Here is a 23,951-nt window from a genome sequence, read left to right on the forward strand (position 1 = left end):
CCACTAAACCTTCTTAAGATGAACGCACTCTGGATAACATTGTCTGCTAAATGACTACAGTATACTTAACCCAAAACATTTCCATAACGATTCCAGCAACACCCCCATTAGACTGGATATCATTTGAAAAATGAATGACATTTTTCTTTGAGTAGCATATGCTTAATTAACCAACAAACACATTTGCGAGGAAGACATGGAGAGGAAGATTTGTCCTGAATGAAGATCCGACTCAGTTTTTCCTGAGACGAACTGCATTGTGGGATTGTTGACGTGCTGTACCCTGCCTGCTGTTACCTACCTGGCTACCTGCCAAACTTTTTCGAATTTACTCGATATAAACTAATTGGTCAAAATTCTATTTTAGAGTTTTACCAACGCAATATTTATCTGTTGACCTCTTACCCAACTTTTCTACACCGGGACTCTTTTTGGACATAATTAACAGAACTACTCACCCCTGAACACCCGAGGCTAAGTATCATTACAATGCCTTTTCACTGTAATTGTTGTAGCAACAACACGGAGGAGAATGTTCGTCTTAAGTTAAAGATAGCAGAGTTAGAGGCTCGGCTTCTGACGCAAATGCCAGGCAAGGATTATGCTAGTGTAGAAATAGAAAAATCTGCGTCAGTGCCACCAGGTAGAAACGATAGTTTTGTTAGCCCCCCGGCACAGCTCCTGCAGCCGGGCAATAACTTTCTCTTGGTCACTGGGAAGAAATGCCGTCGACCAGTTAAACCTGAATCGTTGCTAAAACCAACTGAGACTTTGAACAGGTTTTCCCCACTGGAGTCGGAGTCAAGACCCGAGCCGTCTTCGGAGGGGAATGGTCGGCAGGCATGTTCTACCGGTGGACTTGAAAAACTGAAAACTTTAGTCATTGGCGATTCCATCACACGCAGTATTAGACTAAAGAATCAGCCGGCGATCGTACATTGTTTACCGGGGGGCAGAGCCACCGACGTAGCCGCAAATCTGGGGTTGGTGCTAGCGAAGTCTAAAACTGGCAAGTATAGAGAGTACAGAGATATTGTTATCCACGTTGGCACCAACGATGTTAGGATGAAACAGTCAGAGGTTACGAAGCAGAACATAGCATCAGCGTGTAAATTAGCTAGAAAGATGTGTCGGCATCGAGTAATTGTCTCTGGCCCCCTCCCAGCTAGGGGTGGTGACGAGCTCTACAGCAGACTTGCGCAACTCAATCGCTGGCTGAAAACGGAGTTCTGCCCGTCGCATGAGGTAGAGTTTGTAGATAACTGGCCTTCTTTTTGGGACTCTCCCAGAAATAGGGCCAGGCCTGATCTGCTGAGGAGCGACGGACTCCATCCTAGCTGGAGTGGTGCTCTTCTTTTGTCTAGGAACATTGACAGGAGTCTCACTCCTATAGCTTTAACATGAGATAGGGTGCAGGTCAGGCTGCAGGCTGTTAGCCAGCCTGCTAGCATAGTGGAGTCTGTCAATAGCATAGCCAGAGTAGTTAGTACAGCTTTACCTATTGCCACTGTGACTCGTTCCAGGCTGAGAAAAGTTAAACAAGGTAGTGCTAACAAAAACAACCTTATTAAGATAAAGCCTTCCTCCACCTCGGTCAAAAATAAAAATAATTGTATCACTTCGCATCTCAAAATGGGACTCCTAAATATTAGATCTCTTGCTCCAAAGGCAGTTGCGGTAAATGAATTAATCTCTGATCATAAACTAGATGCTATTGGTTTATGTGAAACGTGGCTAAAGCCTAAAGAATTCACTGCCTTAAATGAGGCCTCTCCTCCTGGCTATACTAGTGATCATATCCCTCGTGCATCCCGAAAAGGAGGGGGTGTCGCTAATATTTATGACAGTAAATATAAACTTACTCTCAAACATATCACAGAGTTTCATTCTTTCGAAGTTTTACTCATGAAAGTTAACCAGGCCGATAAATCATTTTACATAGCTACTATTTATAGGCCCCCCGGGCCATACACATTGTTCCTCAATGAGTTTCCAGAATTCTTGTCTAACCTTGTAGTCATGGCAGATAGTATTCTAATTTTTGGCGATTTCAATATCCATATGGAAAACCCCCATGATCCTCTTCAAAAAGCCTTTCAAGCCATAATCGACTCAATGGGTTTCATCCAACATGTCTCAGGTCCAACACATTGCCACAATCATACCTTAGATTTAGTCCTGTCACGAGAAATAGATATTGTAGATCTAATAATTTACCCCCAAAATCCTGGATTATCGGATCACTGTCTTATTACATTTACCGTTAAAACAAGAAATTCACTTGCCCCCCAAACAATGAGTTTCAAAAGCCGTACTATAAATTCTCGGATTACAAATAAATTCCTTGATATTCTTACTAGTTCGCTCTTAAATGACAGAGTAAATAAATCTGTAAACGATCAAATCGAGGATCTAAACTCAATACTGCGAAATACATTAGACATAGTTGCACCACTAAAAACTAAAGAAATACGCAACAAGAAACTTGCTCCTTGGTACACCGACAATACTAGAGCACTTAAGCAAGCCTCCAGAAAATTGGAGCGAAAGTGGCGCTCCACCAAGTTGGAAGTATTTAGACTAGCCTGGATAGACAGCACAGTACAATACCGAAAATCTCTCACGTCTGCTCGATCAGCTTATTTCTCCAACCTGATTGAGGCGAACAAAAACAATCCAAAATTTCTCTTTGATACAGTTGCAAAGTTAACAAAAAAGCAAAGCTTAGCATGTGAAGTGGGTCTTCACTTTAGTTGTAATGAATACATGAACTACTTTGATGAAAAGATCGTCACCATTAGAAAACAAATAACTGAATCCCTAAATAGTTATGGTCCTAAAAATCTCGGTTGTCCGGAAAATTTCCGGAGCCTCCCTGATCAGGTGTCAATGGGGACACTTGAGTTTTTTGATACCGTATCGCTCGACACATTTACAAAATTTGTAATGAGTTCTAAACCCACAAACTCTCAGCTAGACCCGATTCCTACAAAATTACTTAAGGAGTTATTTCCTGTGCTAGGTCAGCCAATGCTGAACATAATAAATTGCTCCCTTTCCTCCGGATGCGTACCAAACTCACTAAAAATTGCGGAAATTAAGCCTCTTCTAAAAAAATCTAATCTAGATCCCGACATATTAAATAATTATAGGCCAATATCGAACCTCCCGTTCCTCTCAAAAATCTTAGAAAAATGTGTTTCCCAACAACTGAATGCCTTCCTAAAGACAAAAAACATTTATGAAATATTCCAGTCTGGTTTTAGATCCCATCATAGTACTGAGACTGCACTCGTGAAGGTAACAAATGACCTTCTAATGGCCTCAGACAAAGGTTCCGCATCCGTCCTGTTGCTTCTTGATCTTAGTGCTGCTTTTGACACTATTGATCACTCCCTTCTCTTAGAGAGACTGGAAACCAATATTGGGCTACGTGGACATGTTCTAGCCTGGTTTAAATCTTATTTATCTGAAAGATATCAGTTCGTTAGTGTGGATGGCATATCCTCTGACAAGTCAAAGGTATGCTTTGGAGTTCCTCAAGGCTCGGTTCTGGGCCCATTACTTTTCTCACTATACATGCTCCCTCTGGGCGATGTAATCCGAAATCACAATATTAACTTTCACTGTTATGCTGATGACACACAGTTATATATTTCAATGAAGCATGGAGAAGCCCCTAAATTAGCTATTTTGGAAGCATGCGTTTCAGATATTAGGAAGTGGATGACAGAGAATTTCTTGCTCTTAAACTCAAATAAAACAGAAATGCTCCTTTTAGGACCCAAAAAACAAATAGCGTTGTTAGCAGATCTCACTGTGAACCTCGACGGCTGCATGGTCGTATCCCAAAAAACTGTAAAAAACCTTGGCGTTACCCTTGACCCTGACCTCTCCTTTGAAGAACATATAAAATATGTCTCAAGAGTTGCTTATTTTCATCTTCGAAACATCGCAAAAATTAGAAACTTCCTATCAAAAACTGATGCAGAAAAATTAATCCATGCTTTCGTTACTTCTAGATTAGATTACTGCAATGCTCTTATCTCTGGTTATCCAGACAAATTAATAAATAAACTTCAATTAGTGCTGCACACAGCTGCTAGAATCCTAACTAGAACAAAAAAATTTGAACACATTACTCCTGTCCTGGCATCCTTACATTGGCTGCCTGTTAGGGTTAGGGCTGATTTTAAGGTTTTACTCTTAACCTATAAATCAATACATGGACTTGCTCCTACTTACCTTGCTGAAATGATCCAGCCATATATACCTACACGTAACCTTAGATCGCAAGACGCAGGCCTTTTAATTGTACCTAGAATTTCTAAACAAACAATTGGCGGCAGGGCCTTTTCTCATAGAGCTCCACTCCTGTGGAATGATCTGCCAATTAAGGTTAGAAATGCAAACTCACTGCAAACTTTCAAGTGTCTACTAAAAACTCATCTCTACAGCACGGTTTATAATTAGGTGTAGCCTGGCCCGGGGGCGTGAAGGTGACCAGTAGGCTTGATACTGTCCACCCTTGCTGTCTTGCCAGGTGGGCTCTCGTCGCCACTGGGATGCCCTCCCTCCAATGCCCTTCGGGGGAAGAGTCACTGGCTTGTTGTTGACTCTCTATTGCGCACTTGTGCAGTTGGGCTGTACGCTACTAGCAATACTCGGCCCTCATTCAGGGGGGTTGCGGTTGGTGGGTGTCCCTTTGGTTGATGCCTGGCAATGTGGTTGGATTGATTTCCTGCCTGTTGGGCCCTGTCCGGGGCCTCCCCCGGGTAGGGCCACAGTGTCACCGGACCCCCCCCGTCTCAGTTTCCAAGGTGTTACGCTGCTATATTATTGTGCTGGGGGACATGAGGGATGTACTACTAACTTTTCTCAGTTTCCTCCAATTTTAAATTTTAGAAGGAGATGAGGTCCTGGTCCACACCTGCGGATTACCTGGTTTGGGGGGACCGTTGCTGTTCCTGTCCTTGTCCACCTGGTCATACTTCTGACCTAGTCTAAAATCAAATATACTCTGGATTTAGCCAAGAGAAATTTATTTATTATTCCAATTGGACTCTTAATATCTCACCCGGCACAGCCAGAAGAGGACTGGTCACCCCTCTGAGCCTGGGTCCTCACTAGGTTTCTTCCTAAAATTCGACCTTCTTAGGGAGTTTTTCCTAGCCACTGAAATTCAACACTACTGTTGTTTGCTCCTTGGGGTTTAAGGCCGGGTGTCTCTGTAAAGCACTTTGTGACAACTGCTGTTGTAAAAAGCGCTTTATAAATAAATTTTGATTGATTGATTGATTGATTGATTTGCAGAGATAATCTAACTAATGAGAAATATGATGATGGCAATGGTTGTTAGCTAGCTTCGTGATAGAGGCAGTACTCCTAGTGAAGTATAGCATAGCTGTCATGATCAGACTATTGGTCAGGGAGAATACTGACCTCTGGTCTTCGACCTCTGTTGACGAAAGCACAGACAGGACTGTAGGCACCACTTCCACAGATGAACAAATGGGTTCTGTTGTATGGCTGGACTACCCGAATGAAGTTCCCACAGCCATGCTGCACAGGAGGAAAATACATAGGTAAGTAAATGTATGAAATCAATGAAGTATCTAAACATCAGTCAGTCTGTACATCATGTAATACAGCAGCATGTTGCTTGGTCAGTATGTCTTCCTTTTCAATATTTTGGCATCAAACTGCTACACAATTTCAAAGCTAATTTATATGAATGTGGATTAGATCCTGTTTTCATTCATTAGGCTATTTTCTTTTAAACCATACATATATATATATATATATATATATATATATATATATATTGGAAACAAAACTAACACTATATAAGATTTCCAGTAGCTTTGCAACCCTATTCAGGGCTACTGCTTCATAAAGAGCAATTAAACAGTTCCCCATGGTTCCAACTTTCCTCATGTGCCACTTATATACTGTCATAATTGCTATTTTCAGTTTGCTCCCTGTTTGGTAGAGTGGAAAAAGCGTGTCAACAGGGAAAGTGATATTTTGTCAAAGCCCTGCCTACAACAGACTAGGGCTGAGTATACACAAGCCAGTGATCCGGTTACAAATCTGATCAGGATTTTTCCCTCTTCAGTGTGAGGCTGGAGCGATAGGAGTGCTGGGCTTCGTAGGTAATAAAGCCTCAGACCACTGAACGAGCTGTGAAGGAGAGACGCACCCAGGGAGACATTAGGAACTTGGCCATTGCCACGGAAACAACAGCTGTGGCCACTCATACTCTCCCTCTCTCTCAGTTTGTCTCTCCCTTTCTCCCTCTTTCTCTATCTGTCTCTCTCGCACTCTCGCTTTCTCTCTCTCTGTAACGCACACAACTCTGCCGAGAACAGAAAGAACAACAACACTTCCCAACATCACACACCCTTCTCTCACTCTCTTTTCTCTCTTTCTTGTGACTGTCTTTCATTTTCCCATTTGGCGCTCCTAGCACATAAACACCCCCCTCCCAAACAAAACTTTCCATCAACTCAACACCCCCCGCCGTCCAATATCCGAATTACATTATCATACAAATGAAGTAATATAATGCCCTAAAGCTTGCTTGATTTAACTCCACAGGCCCCCTTTAGAAATGAACTAAAGACACTGCAGGTGCCCACTGCCTATAGTGTTCCAAGGAAGAACATACCGTGAGGGAACTTTTAAACAGGAATGTTATCAGTCTCTGCCATTAAAAAAGGATATCAACTAATAATACTTTCCAAAATATCAACCTTCCATTGCTGCACAATGTGTGCTTGCTGTCTGCGGCCTTAGTGGCCGTTCATTCTATATAACGCATATTTGAATGGATACATCTCACAACCATAAAGAAGTGAAATAAAGCATCCAGTCAAAACTGCATTACGTAATTAACTTTTAAAATAACATGAGGGGTTGAGCAAAACAGGAAAACAAGGAGGGGACGAAAGAGGGAGAGAGACATTTGGTGGAGGAGGGATGAGCCTTCTAGGCAACGGCCTGGTAGAGCTCCAGAAGGGAAGGATGACTTAATAGAGGCGAAGGACAGGAGGAGAGGGGTAAGTCGCCCTCCGGGCTGCTCCACACAGACGGCTCGCACAAATATTTATGGGAGGCTGTCTAGAAAGCTGAGGCTGTGATGTTACGCAGCGATGACTCCCTTGCCCTGTGTATAGGCAGGATCCGCTGCTACCATTGAGCTTGTCAAATTTCTCTGCCACTGCAGCTGAGGTATACAGTAGAGGGCTGGATCGGGCCCGGTCATGGGACCTGGAATGTGTCTCGGATGGTACCCCATTGCTGTGTGAACCATTACTCATGAAATAGGACCAGAAACATTAGCTTAGGACTCTCGTTCATCTAGTTAGCGATTTGCATCGCACATGGCTTTTAGTGGATTTAGTTACTGGTTAGAGCAACATAGTGTTAGTGTTCATTTCCTTACCGTAGGGTCCTTGCCAGCCATTTGGCATTCCTCGATCTTGCTAACAGAGGCAGGCCAAAAAACCTAACGAAAAACAAAGATGACAGCTTTAGTAGTGATCATTGCACACCTTGTCTTCGGGGAAAGCTGGGGGAGAAAAAAACAGTAGAAAGGAAGCAGGGACATAGAACCTTAGAGAGCGGGATTCCAAAATGTTTTAACTAAAATGTAACATTTGCCTCTAAATCTGCACATTTTCTCACGCATTTCTAATACACCTGCCATTTTCTTCCTTGACATCCCCATACTGGGCCATTTTGTCCCTTGCGGCCCAGTTTATTTGCCAGATTATAGTATTTCTAATGTAATAAAAAATATATTACTGGCTAAAAAAGGACACCGGGGTAATTGAATGTTGGCATCAGACCATCACAACAAGCAATGGCCCAAACAAACGCGTCAGCTGTGCCGTGGATGTCAGAACGTTACCTTGAGCGTCCCAAGGGAGATGTTGTTGATGTCCATAGACAGGACATGGTCCTTACAGCCCACATACATCCTGTCCTGGTCCTCATCCATCAACAGGATCCTGTAGTCCATGGGCTTCTCTGACAGACTATAGTACTCCATGGTCTGGGATGCCTGCAGGTCTGGGAAACACACAAACACAGGTTTAATTGTGTTATAAGGAAAAGGAATTGCCTGTTACATTTAAAGTGGATGTTGGTTGGGTTGGTTGGGTTGACTTAATTCATTACAGCACTGACTTGATTAACTTGATTGCATCTATTTTGCAACACTGGGCAGAGGTAAAGAGATGATTCTTATCATCATCATCATCATTAATGGATCCAAGAGATCTGTGCAAAAGTCTTTGGACCAACCACCATTCTAAAAAGGTCAAAATTCCAACGGAAGAACTTAAGCATCCAGAGGGGGAGAGTTCTCCACCAAACCATGTCATCAAAGACACTCTGTCTACTCCAAACTCATGCATATTCATTACATTTAAATGACTATTGAGAGGGGACAGAAGTAGAACAGCAGAGGAGAGCAGGTCGATCCAGGCTTTTGATTCCTTCCTCTTTTTTTGACCTGCTCCTATGTTTTCTCTCCAATCAACAAGCAGGTTGGCTGTGTTCCCCCTCAGTCTAATGTCACTTTGCATTATTCTACAGCACATCGCCAGGAAGTCAATGTCTTTTCATCCTGAATGAAAGCGGTTTTCCATTGCCTCCCGTCCTGCGTCCTCTGATCATGAGTGTGTGTTTAGTGTTCTTGCTGAATGGGTTGAAACAAGACTTGTTCACCTAAATGATAAGTAGTGTTTCCCACGCCTTTTCACTTTGTCCATCTTGACATACCTCTATGTCCTAGTCCTTACATGGTATGCCTCAATCAAACTGAGATTGCAAAGCTCATAGTCATATGAAAGAAGCCCGTTTGTTAATTATGTGTAATTATAGGAACACACACATTATCTCACAGCAGTAATGAAGAGCATAACCTGTATTTACACAAACATTATCTCACAGCAGTAATGAAGAGCATACATATATATACACAAACATACCAAAGATTCTTTGTTTCCATCAGACCAAAACCGAATAAGATGTCCCTTTTCAAACTACAACATGACAACATGCATTTAATAAAGGGAACCTCTGAAATAAGAAGAGCACATCTAGCAATTCTAGTTAAGTTTAAGCCTTTAGCTCATCAGGCTAAAGTTGTTTCACTGCAGCCCTGCCAGAGAACAGAGAAGCCAAGCAAAGAAGTAACTATGAGAACTGGGGTGAAGAAGTAACTATGAGAACCAATTAAAACCCTGCTACAAAACTCAACAAAAAAACTCAACAAAAAACACATGACTACTAAATACCCTTACCATGAGCAGGCAGGAGAGAGATTTAAAGACCTTGTTGGAAAGGAGTTTATTTCATCTTTTTCGTATGCTTGAGGGACAAACGTTTTCATTCACCAGCTTTATGACTCCTGCTTCTGTTTTGCCTGGAGCAAAATGTGCTGCACTTCACTTACTAATGCTGACCACTTACAGAAGGGTTTATGGAAGCTCTGTTTAATATAGATCTGGAGCAACCCTAGTTGTCTTGGTTTTGTCTGTTTCATTCCATAATGTCCGTCTAGGACAATCAACAAGGAGAAGAAAAACTCAAAAGGGCGTGTGGTGAGGAGACCCAGGTGAAATAACTGTTCTTATTATCATTGACTTAGTTTTGTTTTGTCAGTGGAGGAACTGGAGACTTGACTCTTCCGTGGGTGGAATTCTTAACCAAGTCCAGTGTTTTGTGGGGAAACAGCACGACAGGCATGCCTCTAATGACCCCGACAAGGCACCTAGTGAATACCACTGGATCCTGTTTCTGTCTGCTCATCATGGCTCCAGCAGGCAAACACATAAGTCATCCCTGGATAAGCATTAAGGCCTTTTATCACAAGGTCATAACCACAGTTAGCACCTGCCCTCAGTGAGAGAAACCTCAAGGCTAACTCGCCTTCAAGAGTCTCTGTCTACGATTCCATGTGAGCCGGCTGTATTTGAAGCACAGCTTAACGGGAGATCCGACGTGAGCTAGCCCTAGCAGCGTGGGGGTAGGGAATTATGGATTTTGATGTGATGGGATTGGAGGTTATCCTTGTACGATGGGTTATGTTTGACCGGGATCATCTTCCACTGGAATCTTGAATAAATTAAATAATTTTAGGGTAATAAATGTGATACATACAGTACCAATCTAAAGTTATGATTGGTAAAGTTAAGAGTCATTTATTAATGTTCTTGTTTTCAAAATAAAAAAATAACATTGATCAGAAATACAGTGTAGACATTGTTAATGTTGTAAATGACTACTGTAGCTGGAAAAAATAAATGTCCAGAGGCCCATTATCAGCAACCATCCCTCCTGTGTTCCAATAGCACATTGTGTTTGCTAATCCAAGTTTATCATTTTAAAAGGCTAATTGATCATTAGAAAACCCTTTTGCAATTATGTTAGCATCGCTGAAAACTGATTAAAGAAGCAATAAAACTGATCTTCTTTAGACTAGTTCAGTATCTTCAGCATTTGTGGTTTAGATTAAAGGCCAGAATGTCCAGAAACAAAGAACCTTGAAACTGACTGAAACTCATCAGTCAATTCTTATTCTGAGAAATGAAGGAAATTCCATGTGAGAAATTGCCAAGAAACTGAAGATCTCGTACAACAAGATCTTCACAGAACAGGGCAAAATGGTTCTAAACAGAATAGAAAGAGGTGCAAAACTGAGCAAGAGGACAAATACATTAGAGTGACTAGTTTGAGAAACAGACATCTCACAGGTCCTCAACTGGCAGCTTCATTAAATAGCACCCGCAAAACACCAGTCTCAACGTCAAAAGTGAAGGGGAAACTCCGGGACGCTGGCCTTCTAGGCAGAGTTACAAAGAAAAAGCCATATCTCAGACCTGGCCATTATAAAGAAAAGATAACGATAGGCTAAAGAACACAGACACTAAACAGATGAAGAACTGTACCTAGAAGGCCAGCATCCCGGAGTCCATTCACTGTCGACGTTGAGACTGGTGTCTTGAGGGTACTATTTATTGAAGCTGCCAGCTAGATACAGTAGTGTATATATAATGTATCTGTCACAAGTTTCTTGTCTTCTAATCAACATACCATCCTTGAAGGATAGCATAATGTGTGTCATCTAAGTTGTTTAGTCATTTCCATTCACCTCGTAAGCTTGGAAGATGACATTAAAAACAGGCTGTGCATTAGTTGGCTATGGAGACCGTTTTCTATTAAAGTTAGAATGGGATGCCACAAAAAAGCTAGGCAAATATCGGTCATAGATTAATAATAATCTATCCCAGTAGAGCAGCTCAGAGCATGTAAGGACAGTGGCTGGTTCATATAAACTGTACAAACTACTGCCTAATAAATCAGTAGCAACAACCAAAGCCATGCTTTCACAAGCTTGGGATGGCTTGTTCAAAATCAACATATGAAATGGGAGCTGCAACATTGCTCATCCAATAATTAATTATAAATCCATTAGGAGTTAATTGGGATCTACATTAGCCACTGCCAAATGCAACAGCTCCACTTCCTGGGGTCCACACAAAACATCTGACATGATACTGAACATCAAAAAAGAAATAATGTAACAGGGAACAAAAGAACCGCATCCGTTTAAAATACAATACATGATTTCATTGCGGAGAAAGCTTAATAAGAAAGAAGCCGACAACCCACTGTAATCCAGTACTTAGATTCTCAGTGTATTGCTCTGTAACATTGCAATCAAATTGCTTTGCGGAGACAGTTGTTTTGTCTAAGCAGTCCTTGACATCCTAAAACCTCAGCGATCTGTTCAGCAAACAACCAAAGTGACATTAACAATAAACGCAGCTGTGCTGTGAGGTGTTGTTTTGTATTGTAGGTTGTGGAAACAAAATAGAGGTACCCAATCCATGAACTGACTTCATAGGTTTGATGCCCGTATTCACGGTTCAGAGTGCCAAATCCAACATTCAAGTCTTAACCTGGTTCACTATAAACACTGGAACCTAACATTTAGAGGAATGTTACAGGCAGAGTTTTTAAAAAAACAGTAAAAGTTGTGGTTTATGCAAGCCATTTTTACTCTTTGTTTGAGTGATAAGACGGCAAGTAATTTCTATGCCATCATGGTTCTTTATGAATTGTTTAATATTCTGTGCATTGCCTTACATCCGTTCTAGATTTGCAGATGGGGGAAATACCTTTTGTACTATGTCTTAGTAGTAATATTCCCTAGATGTAGATGGATGTATTAGTCATGGGTTAAGCCTGCATTCCATTATAAGGATATCATCATCAGAAATCCTAAGGAGCATTTCAAGCGAGTGCTTTTGGACATAAACCATCCTTGTCCCACGAGTTTTACGGGTGGTGATGTTTCTGTGTACGCATTTCACTCGCATGTGGCTCGAGGAGAACAAAATAATTTGGTTACTTAGAAACATTTAAAAAACAAAAGTTGATAAGTGTTGGATAATGAAATGGGAGAACAGTAAGAATTTCGAGTGCTTGTATGTAGGTTCAGATAAGGTGCTAATAACAAAAGTGTATACCATGCTGTTCAGGGATCACAGACAGAATAGAAAAAACGATGTCCTTAAAACATAAGTGAATGCGAAGCAACGATGAGGGAGGAGTAGAGGATTGTGGGTTGTCTATTATGTATGTAGCCAGGTGGGCTGCACCTTCCCCAGTGTGTTTGTGTGCCTCCTGGCAAGACCCTTGAGGCTACAATGACCATAAGGGTTCTCGCACTGGGGTCCTGCTGGGCCGATACAGCACTCCGACACACACTCATCCAGGGAGTTGACCGCCTGGCCAAGATTCATCCACGGAGTGGGCTGCCGGGCTGATACCGGGCCTCTGACCCGGGGGGGTTGGCAGAGCAGCCAACCAGAGCAGGTGACTGCACCTCACCGCGCCCTTTGAAGAGTGTCTCATTTGTGAGGGTTTGGTCAAGCAGAAGTGGTAAAAAAAAGCCTTGTTTAGAGTCAAGGAGACCGCAGAGCTCATTCAATATTAAAGAGTGGTGGTGGGTTGGGGTCTTCGCATGCTTGTACACTTTCACAAAGCAGCTGCAGATGTTTGGTAGTCAGAGTGCATTATTCTACATATATTTCAAGCTGCTTTTCTGTTGTTAATTCAGGTATAAATCAGGCCTATAAAAAGAGGCCTGCCAATGCCACAGGTCTACAGTTGCAATAATACAGGTAATACCCATCTAAGGCACATTCTCCATCACGTTACAAACTCTGATCAATCGTTCCCTACAGTCGAGTTGTATTCTACAAACTACTGGAGGATTTGATCTTTCAAGGACACGGGTCTTCATGGGATAGCATAGAACCAAGAAAACCTTGTGTTCCAAAAATTATGAATATAACAAAATACTTGGGAGGTTAATGTCGTGATGAGATTCAGATATCTAGGCTGGCCTGGTGAATATCCAGAAGACAACTGGTTCCCAAAAACCATGCAGAGACAACCTTTTCACCATGGGACACGGTGATAGGACAAGCCATTTTGTGGCTTATCACTCAATGTTTTGGTAAGGACATCCACCTCTTCTTCTCGTTAACAATAAATGTTCGACATCATGAGGCTGAAACCGCAAAACACAATGTCCGTTTCTATGGCCTATGTTAATCACTCTCACAGGAAAAGCTAAAATGATACAAATTACTTTGATTGTGATTCCATAGGACACAAATGGAACAAAAGCAAACTGGACTTGATACGGATGTTATGTTTCCAAGAACTAGCCTCTCCTAAAACGAGATGAGACACAACAACATTTTTGGAGAAATGTCTAGAGAGACTAACAGTTAACCATGAGCCACACGTCACACCAGGGTGAAACCACAGGCTAAGACCACCTTGAATATAAACAGGGTAGTCTGATTTTAATCACACTTATCAGTACATTCTCAACAGCCCAAATACTGCAAAAATGGCTCACTTTATAATCGTTTTTTTATCTGCTAATTATGGGGAGAGCCAACCCTCATGCATCACTTCCTCCTCTCTGGTGCCACCATAGATAATAATAATAGTTCTGTTTTTTATTAGTTGAAACCCATAACCCAGAATGGCACGCAGACTCTCCCATTTGTTTGGCTGGTCGCATTGTTCCCCACCAGAAAACAAGACTGTGGTGTTTTAGGTTTGGCTCAACATACAGGCAGAGGTTAATCACATTGCACGATCATAAAAAGACATTCCAGGGAGCTGGAATGTACTTCTGGTGGCTGGCTTTTATGAGAGCGACGACTGTGTGAGTCCCTTCAAGATCAGATTTTAGTAGATGGAGCCAGGAGTCTGAATTGGGTGGCCCACTAAGTCATCCTGACAGGCTCATCATACTATCCTTTTCTCTCAGTGTGAGGCCCAGTTGGGGAGTGACACTCTCTGGCAACACCGAGCCATGACACCTGTTGTCCAACTGTGTCCAGCCAGGGTCAAGTGCACAGAGAGGCAGGAAAGATCCGGATCAGTGGATCAGGATGCTTAGAATGGAGCCTTTAGGGAATCATCTCAGGGGTCCGGAGAAGCATGGTGCAATTGTGTTTGTAATTGAATACTGTAACTTTGACTTGTTGCACTCTAGCAACTCCTTGTGGCGGCGTCCATGCTTGTTGCCTCATTTGAGATAGGAGAGCCTTTCTTCCTTAGGATTCTAGAACAGTCAGGATTCTGTTCTAGACTTCCTGGTTGAGTGAGCAGCATGATAAGAGCCAGAATAGCATCCAATGTGCTTGGGGGAAACATCTATGACATTGACAGTATCAAGTCCGCTGGGAGTTGCTGCTATGAAGTGTGGCCCTTAATCCCAAAAGGAATATCATGACAACTGGAGAGAACATCGTAAAAGTTCAAAAAGAAAGAAAAAAAGAAAGGAGGCTTTTGTTGGGTCTAAAAAAGTTCTGAATACTAAACCAACTCAATATGGACTAGGTCTGGGATTTTCTTCTCAGAGCTGCCTCATACTGAAACACTGGAGCATCTTAACAAGAGGTTAAACGGTCATCTAATCTGGCTGAGTGTCAGAGACTGCCTATATGCTCTCTAGTGTCTGAGCCAGATAGTCAGACCCCATTAAAAGCCACACAGCTGGGCAACCGGCCAATCACAGACCTCCCTTTGTGCCCTGGATTCAATGCAATCCTTTTCAACAGACCTCACCCTCAAAGGCCACAGTGAATAAATTAACCACGTGCAAATTAGACTTCATCTAGCCCTTATACTGTTGTCAGGGGCAGCCAGTTGGCGGACGCAAATCACTTGGCTTGATAAATATTGAAGCATGGGCTTAGTACACCTCCACCCCCTGATTCATGTTCCCATTGAAGATAGAGTGGCTTTCCTTCAGAAAATCTGACTTTAAATCCCTTGCCAACTGCTGGTGCTCATGGCGAGGACAATGCCACAGCTCGTTGTGTTCGGTTCTGCATGGCTACACTGTAATAGGGTGTCGGTACATGCACACATACTGTGCCACGGACAACTTCTACCCTGGCAACTCGGAGCCTCAGTCTGGCTCCGGAGACACAAAATGGTCGCTGACTTGTACCAGAGCATTTCTGGCATTGTCGGGGGATAGGCCTTGGACTGAACCGTCTCTACAGCAGAGGGTGATGTATCGGCCGTTGGAGCAGAAGGGTTGGAAACTGTGGCATCAAGTGGTCTCCCCTCCTCGTTTGCCCCCTGGGACCGCCTTAAGCGGACAATGCATTCAGACAGAGTCGTCTAGTTGTCTGTCTAACGGACATTCCCTATATTCTCGTGGGGCAACAGGAACACACACACACTCACCAGTTAAGCATCGAAACAATGTCCTCTTCACAGGCATAGAGGGGCTGCTTGTCACGAATAGCGGCCAACACTTAGCTGGCTCCATCCAACATCATCCCCTCGTCACTCTTGGCTGCGGAGTTCTATGTGAGTCTCCTCAAGGCGATTCATATATAAGGTGGCTGCTTCTCCTTCGGGACTTTTCTGTCATTGATCTGGCGAGCACTGGCCGCAAAGTCTTCAGAATTTACTGCAGGACGGGATGGCCAGGAGTAGTCTCTCATCATCAGCAAGTGTCAGTCTCCCTCTGACCCCCGCAGGGTGAGGTTTCTCAGCACCAGCGTCACGGCAGTCTTGGTTACATGGTTGACCTGCACTGCGGTGGTGCTGTGAGGCGTTGAGTAATATTCCCTCCAGGAGCCTGAAACCGGAGACGCCAACCAACCTGTCCATCACACTAGCTAGCTTTAGTGCTCCCAGTGCCTCAATTAGCACTCGGTTCCTTCACCTGTTACAGTATCTTGCCAACCCCCTCTGGCCTTCAACAACCTTAGTGCCTCTCACAACACTTCACCTAACCAGCAGGCTTCCAGTTACCCCTTCACACCACCCGTGAATGCTAAATCAATGTGTTTCAATGGTAAGATCAGTTCCAGCCACCATGAGAAAAGGGGGAGACTGAAAGGTCTAGGGCAGGTTTAATAGACATTAACGGGTCATTGGATTCTTTGAGTCGGTTGATTTATTGTTGATGTTGGTGGAGGAGAAGCAGAAGGCAGGTTCAGCTAGGGCCAATGGGGCAGAGGTGATATGTTGAGGGTGTTGGTTTGTTCATTTTAAAAGTCAACATTTCCTGACTGACATCATGCAGTTCAAACAGTCATCATAGGGCTATGGCATGATGGCAAGGGTTAAAAGTTGGTTACACACTCAGAAGGCAAGGAATGTGTTCAATGTTATATTAAAAGGTAATTTGTAGAGTCATTTAGAGCTTTGTTCCATTTTAGGGGGTGAGGGGTGGGGTCTTGTGTATGGAAATCCACTTAAAAAGTCAGAATGAGAATTACTTTCAAACTCCCCAAACACTGTAGAATTCTGAAAACGTGCTGCTCTGCAAAAAATTTTTTAGACTAAATCTGTAAAAATGTAGAATGCATTTCAACTAATCAGTAACCTTAATTACCAGACAGTAACAATTTCAATTTGACATATTGCAGCTTGCAATAAGATACTGTCTCTTGCACTCGGATGGTCATTGATTATCTCTCAACAAGAGAGCAAGGTCAGATAGAGGAATTTCACCAATTCAGTAAACCAGAGACAGGTGGAGGATGGAGGAAAAGGGACACAAAGGTAGGCTGATTGACAGACAGAAGCCTTGTCAAACACTGCCTGCAAACAGACATGGTCTTAGACTTGGCCTTTACCCATCAACCTTCACTGGACAACGTCCAGGTTTTCACCCAATCAGAATGGCTGCGCTAGAGAGACGAAAACCAACCCCGAATCTGTCAGGTTATTCGTATGTCTTGACAGCCACTCTCTGGGTTGTAAGGCCTGGGACTCCCTGAAGCAGGTAACGTGATTGATTTGGGATTTCACTTCAAAATAAAAAGTATTTCTGGAAATTTCTAGTTTAGAAGGATGTATATAAACCAGGGATGGGACGATCTCTGAAAAAACATTTTACTGTCCCTGAGAATTAATGTAGACATACTGGTTGCATTTTGCCCCGCGTCAGCCCTCCCTATAGTCTTTGACCTTTGACATCCTAATGATCCTGCTGACGACCCGGCAGGCCATGGTCTGTTTGACCTATCCTGGCCCTGTAATGGCAGAGGGGTCAGGGATGGAAGACACAGTCAAAGGTCAATCCCATAGAGAACAAATTACCATGACATATTTTAAAGATCTGGGGGCACGTTAGTACAATTTATGGCCAGGATCCAGGTTTAGGCTTCAACAGAGATTAAACCCTGAATGTCAAACCACAGGCTCTGAGGTTTCAGTAGATTTCAGTTTTGAGACATTACCTTACAGGAGATGAATGTTACATTGGCAAGGCTGTGCTGTTTATTTTTTAACCGATCCCTTGACACAGGAATTCCAAAAATGTTTTACCTTGGCTATGTTTCAGTTTCACTGAATGCAACTCTTGATTACTCTTGGTAAATGGTGAGATTAAATACGATTAAATCTAAACAGGGTCAAAAAAAAATTGGGAAACCTAAAGTATTCTAAATATTCCCTTTGCAGCTTGCAGTTTCCATGTGTCTTATAAAGTCGGTAAAAAAAAAAAAAAACACAGGCTTTGATTCCATGGTGCTTCAGCAGAAAGTTACACCACGAAAGACTAATCATATGTGAAGAATTTCCAAAGCGCATACATCCACTCCCAGACCCGCCATTAAATAAACACCCTTCACAGTTGGAGGAGCACCTGATATTCGACCTACATGAATAATAAGGGGTGAGAGCAGATTTAAATGAAGCATGATAGAAGTAAGACCTAATCTGTGGAAGCAAGGGAACCAAAGCATCCGTTTTCTGGGGGGGGGGGCGGTTGGCTGAGAGACAGAAGGCTGTGTGGGCGCGCGACGTCAGCACGTGTGTGAGAAGACCGTTTCCTTTCAGGGTCTGGCTGAAAACAGAAGCGGCTCCCGGAGGATGGGAACACTCGTTAATGACAGTCTTCATCACAATCAATCTCTCACATGTCTCAACGGCATCTACACCCTGACTGAGACAGGTCAGGAGGTTTCAAATGGATACGTAACAGACAAGTCAATGTCCACACACACACACACACACACACACATTTTCATTTTTCACAAACCGACATTGCGTTGTGAAAAGCCTGACTGCCAACAATGATTTGCCAGAGAGATAAGGAACAATTTTGACACATTAAAGAAAGGACACCACCCAAGACTGCAGCCTCATGTATCCTGTCAACCGTGACAGAGACGAGGACTCTCAACACCCACTGTGTTAGTTTATAAACCTCTCCAGGATCCCCCAGAATGCACCAGCCCAAACACAAACTGCCTTGGGTGGGTGACATGGACACATACAGCTGCAGCACCTCGTAAATATGGCTTCCTGACAATTAGGTCAGAGCTGAAGCATGTTGTATTGGGATGGACGCTCACTGGCATGCGTTGAAGGAAGCCCAACAATGGCTGCGAATGTTTTAACTGGGTCAAACGAAGGGTATGAACATGACGGGCCTAACAAGGCACAGGAAACAAATGATCAAACTTGGTTTTCTAGCCATATTCCAGAAATTTGGAAATAATTTCCTCAACCGCTCAGAGGAGGTTATAGAGGATGCCTCAGAGTCAGTGGTTTGTAATTCAGCCACCGGCTTTGTACTCTACCATTCTCACATTTCACAATGGTTAAAAGACAATGTCACGTATGGCAGTGTTTGACTGTTTATTATGTGTTCTGGGGTCTGCATTTCTCATTGTTTAATGTTGTGTTCGGGTTGTGTTCGGGATGAATGTGCCTTGCCAAATCTAAGGCAAGAGTAAGCAGTATGAGGGAACAGGAATGTCAGAGGCAGCAACTTCTACTAGAGACCTAAGCTGACTGCTATGTGAACCTGCCTTGCCCTTGGTTAGGGTTTCAGGAGCCAGGGAGAGAGGAGAGGGAGAAGAGAGGGAGAAGGGGAGAAAAAGACAAAGAAGAAGACGAGAAACAGAGGGGTTGATAAAGAGGATGATAGAAATACTTCCCCAACACTTCCCAATTTATTAGATCAGTTCATTTTATTAGATCCTGCTTTGGTTCTGTCAGATGTGAGTTGCGAGTTACATTCTAGGCCTTCACTAGAGTTTGCTGTACTGGGTCTTCGGTGGAAAAGCTTTTCTCTGGTCCAGAAACCCATCATTACAGGTGCGGTTGACTGACCCACCACCTGTTAGCATCATGGGCCCTTCACCCCTCCTCTAACCTCCACAGCTTTGGCCCTGGAGAGAACATCAACTTGCTACAGTAAGGACGTTCACAATTATGTTTATGGAAGAAGGCTGGGTCTCCGAGTTAGGAAGAGGAGTCTCCAAAATCTGCATTTTTCCTTGGCACAAGCTCGGATTGAAGAAACCAACGTCCAAATATTTTTTCTCCACCAACAACCACACATCCAGCTAAACTCCCTGGTCTTAACACTGCTTGGCCATAATCAAAAAGACAGAAACTAACCGACACATGAAATCCTACCTCTGCTCTTTAGCTTCCATCAAATCTCCATTCCTTGCTTTTCCTTGAAATATAAATCCTGTTGATGCCAAAAGAACCTCTGCCTTTGTCTCATAAGAAGCACAGCAAAGTACTCACATAAAAGTTAATCATAGTAGACCACCACAAAGGCAGAGATCAAACAAGAACCCCCCTATACCCTGATTTGCTGCTATTACTGCAGATTCTATAGAACTACTCTATTGGTACAGTATAACAGAGCTCAACCAGAATGGGAAACCACATCCGATTCACACAATGGCAAGGATCATCGGCAGGGATTTACTAATTTGCGGCAAGGTGACCTTTGAACCTGAAGTTCAGTCATTTTAGCCAGGCTGCAGTGAAGGGCCAGGCTACCGTGATTGTGTGGGGTAGAAAAAAAAAAACCAACACAGAGGTATTAGAGTGGTTTGGTCCGTCTGCAGGGAGTTAGCAGGCTTTTTCCTAGCCACCCGTCATGCTCCACCCAGCCACACTTCCCCCCCAGCCCCAGAGCCTACACAGCCTGGATCCTGTCCGTGAGCAGCTCTGCCGAGTGGGGCCATTCACTGCCCCGTCTCTGTCTGACAGCTGGCCTACAGCACTCAGGGGTGAGACGGGGAAGCACAGAATGAAAGAAGACTGAGGCCGAGGAGAGGGAAAGAGTAGGAGGTATAGACAGTATGTAATAGGAGATAGGAAGGGAGACACGAACAACAAGCGACAGCAGCTCAGATTTAAAAAAAAAAATGGACACAAGCATTTCATTTTTATATTTAAAGAGAATGATTCCCAGTCATCACACCTCGGTGCGCTGTCTGAGCACAGATTACAGACAGAACTCAGAGCCACAGGGAGTCATTCTCCGCTCCACTGAGCAGCATAGTCAGCCAGAGGTACCAAGAGGTGATCAAACAACAATTCCTGTACAATCTCTCAACCCCTGCACAAGGCTCCCCACACACGCTACTTACATGTCTAATTTATGAGATGGGGTGGGTGGTTCCTGAAAGCATAAAAAAACAAGAAACAACCCCTCCAGCCCCCAGTCCCGCAGGCATCCTCATCCGAGAGTTAATAATTCATCCAATCATCTGTGTCATGGAAATTAAATAAAAGAACACAATGAAACTCAGAGGCAGTCAAGATGCCCACAGGCAACACTGCCTCTCATTCCTGCACTGCGCCGTGCTGTCTGCCTGTCTGTCTGTGCGTCTGTATGTGTGTGTGTGTCTGTTTGTGTTTGATAAAAGTTTAACCAGGACCAGCCTAGGCCAAGGCAGCCTCTCCTGACACAGTGTAGAGTTCGGAATGAGGTACAGCGGTGTTGACTATGAGGTACGGCAGTGTTCACTATGAGGTACGGCGGGGTTCAGTATAAGGTACGGCAGTGTTCAGTATGAGGTACGGCGGGGTTCAATATGAGGTACGGCAGTGTTCAGTATGAGGTACGGCGGGGTTCAGTATGAGGTACGGCGGGGTTCAGTATGAGGTACGGCAGTGTTCAGTATGAGGTACGGCAGTGTTCAGTATGAGGTACGGCGGGGTTCAGTATGAGGTACGGCGGGGTTCAGTATGAGGTACGGCAGTATTCAGTATGAGGTACGGCGGGGTTCAGTATGAGGTACGGCGGGGTTCAGTATGAGGTACGGCGGGGTTCAGTATGAGGTATGGCGGGGTTCAGTATGAGGTACGGCGGGGTTCAGTATGAGGTACGGCAGTGTTCAGTAAGAGGTATGGCAGTGGTCAGTATGAGGTATTGCGCCCTCCCTGATCTGGAACAGGACTGACGATGGCAGAATGCTCTTAAGGTCTCACCAGGCCAGACTAGAACTTGACGATTTTAATTAAGGGCCACAGAGGTTTAGGTTTAGAGCTGCCTTCCCATCATCTAATGCATCATCAGGGTTAAATGTCAAACATCTAAGTCAATGTTCCATGAGGGGTGGCAAATATACTAGTGGGTACAGTGTCTGAAAGGTTGCTCGATTTGGATCCCTGAGTTTGCAAGGTAAAACATGTTGCTCTGTCTTTAAGCAAGGCAGTTAATCCAAATTGTTCCCTGATCATTGGAATGCGTTGTACCTTGTAACATAAAGGGTAAAAAAAATATAATCTTCAGGGCAGAGAAGAATGTTGTATGTGATGTTTCTCAGATCAAAATGCTGAACACATGCATTATCTGGCTATCATTTTGTGCAAGGAAAACAAGACAGAAAACAGCTTTACCGCCATAAATAATAACAGCTATACCTAATCTGTTATTGATCTTTTGTTAAACATTAACACATCATAAACTAACAGCATCACTGTTCTGTAAATTGATCCCATCTGTGGTAGAAAACAACCAACCAGTATGAGAAATATGCCCAAAGCAATGCATTACATCTACCCTGCTATCTAAAAGCCCCTAAGACTTCAGCTGTCCCCGAAGGAGAACTTTTTCCATCAACCAGGTAGATTCCAGTTAGAAACCTTTTTGGTTTCAAACCAAAGGGTTTTACGTAACTACTGGTGTGAACAAAATAGAAATGTCCCTACCTTCAAAAGTGAGGAAGACTCTTGGCAGTGGAGGCAGGAAGCTGGAGACACAGGTCAGGAGGAGAGAGACAGCCAGAAGGATGTGTCCACCCTGGGACAAGGCCATTGTGACCTTCTCCGGCCACCCCATGACAAGAGGTCTTCTGGAACCACAACAAATAACCTGAGGGGGGAAGGGAGAAAGATTCATCATAACAGATACAGCAGGATGCTGAATTCCATCCATAAGGGCTTCAGAACTGCCACTTTCCCTTTAGGATAATGGGTCCATTACATTAATTGATTGGCCAGAGTTCATTCATCTGCTTTCCCTGGTTTCAGTCAGTTCCTCTTGATTACAGTAGACTGGGAACTATGAATGCTGCATCTCTTAACCACATGTATTTTCTATCCCAGTCATATGGTATTTAATTACTGTAGTAATAATAATATATGGTTAAAGGGAGTTTAAGGATCTGTTTTAAAGAATAGTGATTAGAACGTTACATGATGGTTAAATACACCAGTTAATTTATTATTTTTTTTAACATGACTTACTTAAATATGGATGAGATAAATCTACACAAAAGAGCTAGGGGAAAATCTTCTCTCTGTGTTCACTGTGCTTCCATTACTGAACAGGAGGATCTCAATTATTGATATAGACAGGTATTACCAGGGGAGTCCTCTGTAGAGAGATTCTCTCACAGTGTTTGAAAGAGTTGGGTTTTCCCACTGCCTCAGCAGGCTGTATCGCCCATGGCCTCACCACTCAAATTATTGTGCACCATGTTACCCCTTTGGTTAAGGAAATGAAAAGGGGAAAACAAAATGCACCCATAAAATGGCAGATCTCCATTCTCATGGCTAATAAATGATCTATGAAAGATTGATAGGTGAGGAGGAAAGCAGACGCCCTGATATCTAAAAAACTTTTCAGTTGGGATGCTGATGGGAATGTTGAGGCAGTGGGATCGGATGGACCTACAGAATGACTATATATCACCGGACTGCGTGAGGGGCTTGGTCCTTTGAGGAGCAAATTTATGTATGCATGTCTATGTCAGTGTACATGTCAAAGTTTCACTTTACATGTGAGGAACACAAATTCCCACAAGAGTAGGAAAATAAGGAAGAGCTAAGCTTGTAGGGGAAATGTTTCCATTCCACATGAGCATCTTTGTGTGCGTCGGGGGGGGGGGGGGGTTATGTTTGGGGAAAGAAGATTTTTGGGTCCCCACAAAAAACTAAAAAGGTGTGTGTTTAGGCAGCAAAAAAGCATATGGAAAAGTGCAGCTGGGTTAAGATCTCTTTGGCAGTGTTTGAGTGAGGCGGAACCGCGTTGTGTCCCAAACCGGCCGCACGGCCAGCCTCAGACCCGATTCCCCAGCTCTCCCTACCCCAGCCAACCCCTCCCAGGCAGG

General features: G+C 43.5%; 1 protein-coding gene across 1 annotated transcript in view; it reads right to left on the reverse strand.

The window, feature by feature from the left end:
* Nucleotides 1-23,951, reverse strand: part of sema3c (sema domain, immunoglobulin domain (Ig), short basic domain, secreted, (semaphorin) 3C) — a 43,303-nt gene that overhangs the window by 15,365 nt on the left and 3,987 nt on the right. The window contains exons 2-5 of the mRNA XM_010892588.4: nucleotides 22,549-22,711; nucleotides 7,916-8,076; nucleotides 7,448-7,510; nucleotides 5,443-5,562 (exon numbers count right to left, since the gene is read on the reverse strand). Of these exons, the coding sequence (XP_010890890.1) occupies nucleotides 5,443-5,562; nucleotides 7,448-7,510; nucleotides 7,916-8,076; nucleotides 22,549-22,678 (474 nt within the window). The 5' untranslated portion in view covers nucleotides 22,679-22,711. The remainder of the gene's footprint in view (nucleotides 1-5,442; nucleotides 5,563-7,447; nucleotides 7,511-7,915; nucleotides 8,077-22,548; nucleotides 22,712-23,951) is intronic.

Source organism: Esox lucius, chromosome 23 (assembly GCF_011004845.1).
Source record: "Esox lucius isolate fEsoLuc1 chromosome 23, fEsoLuc1.pri, whole genome shotgun sequence".
NCBI lineage: Eukaryota > Metazoa > Chordata > Actinopteri > Esociformes > Esocidae > Esox > Esox lucius.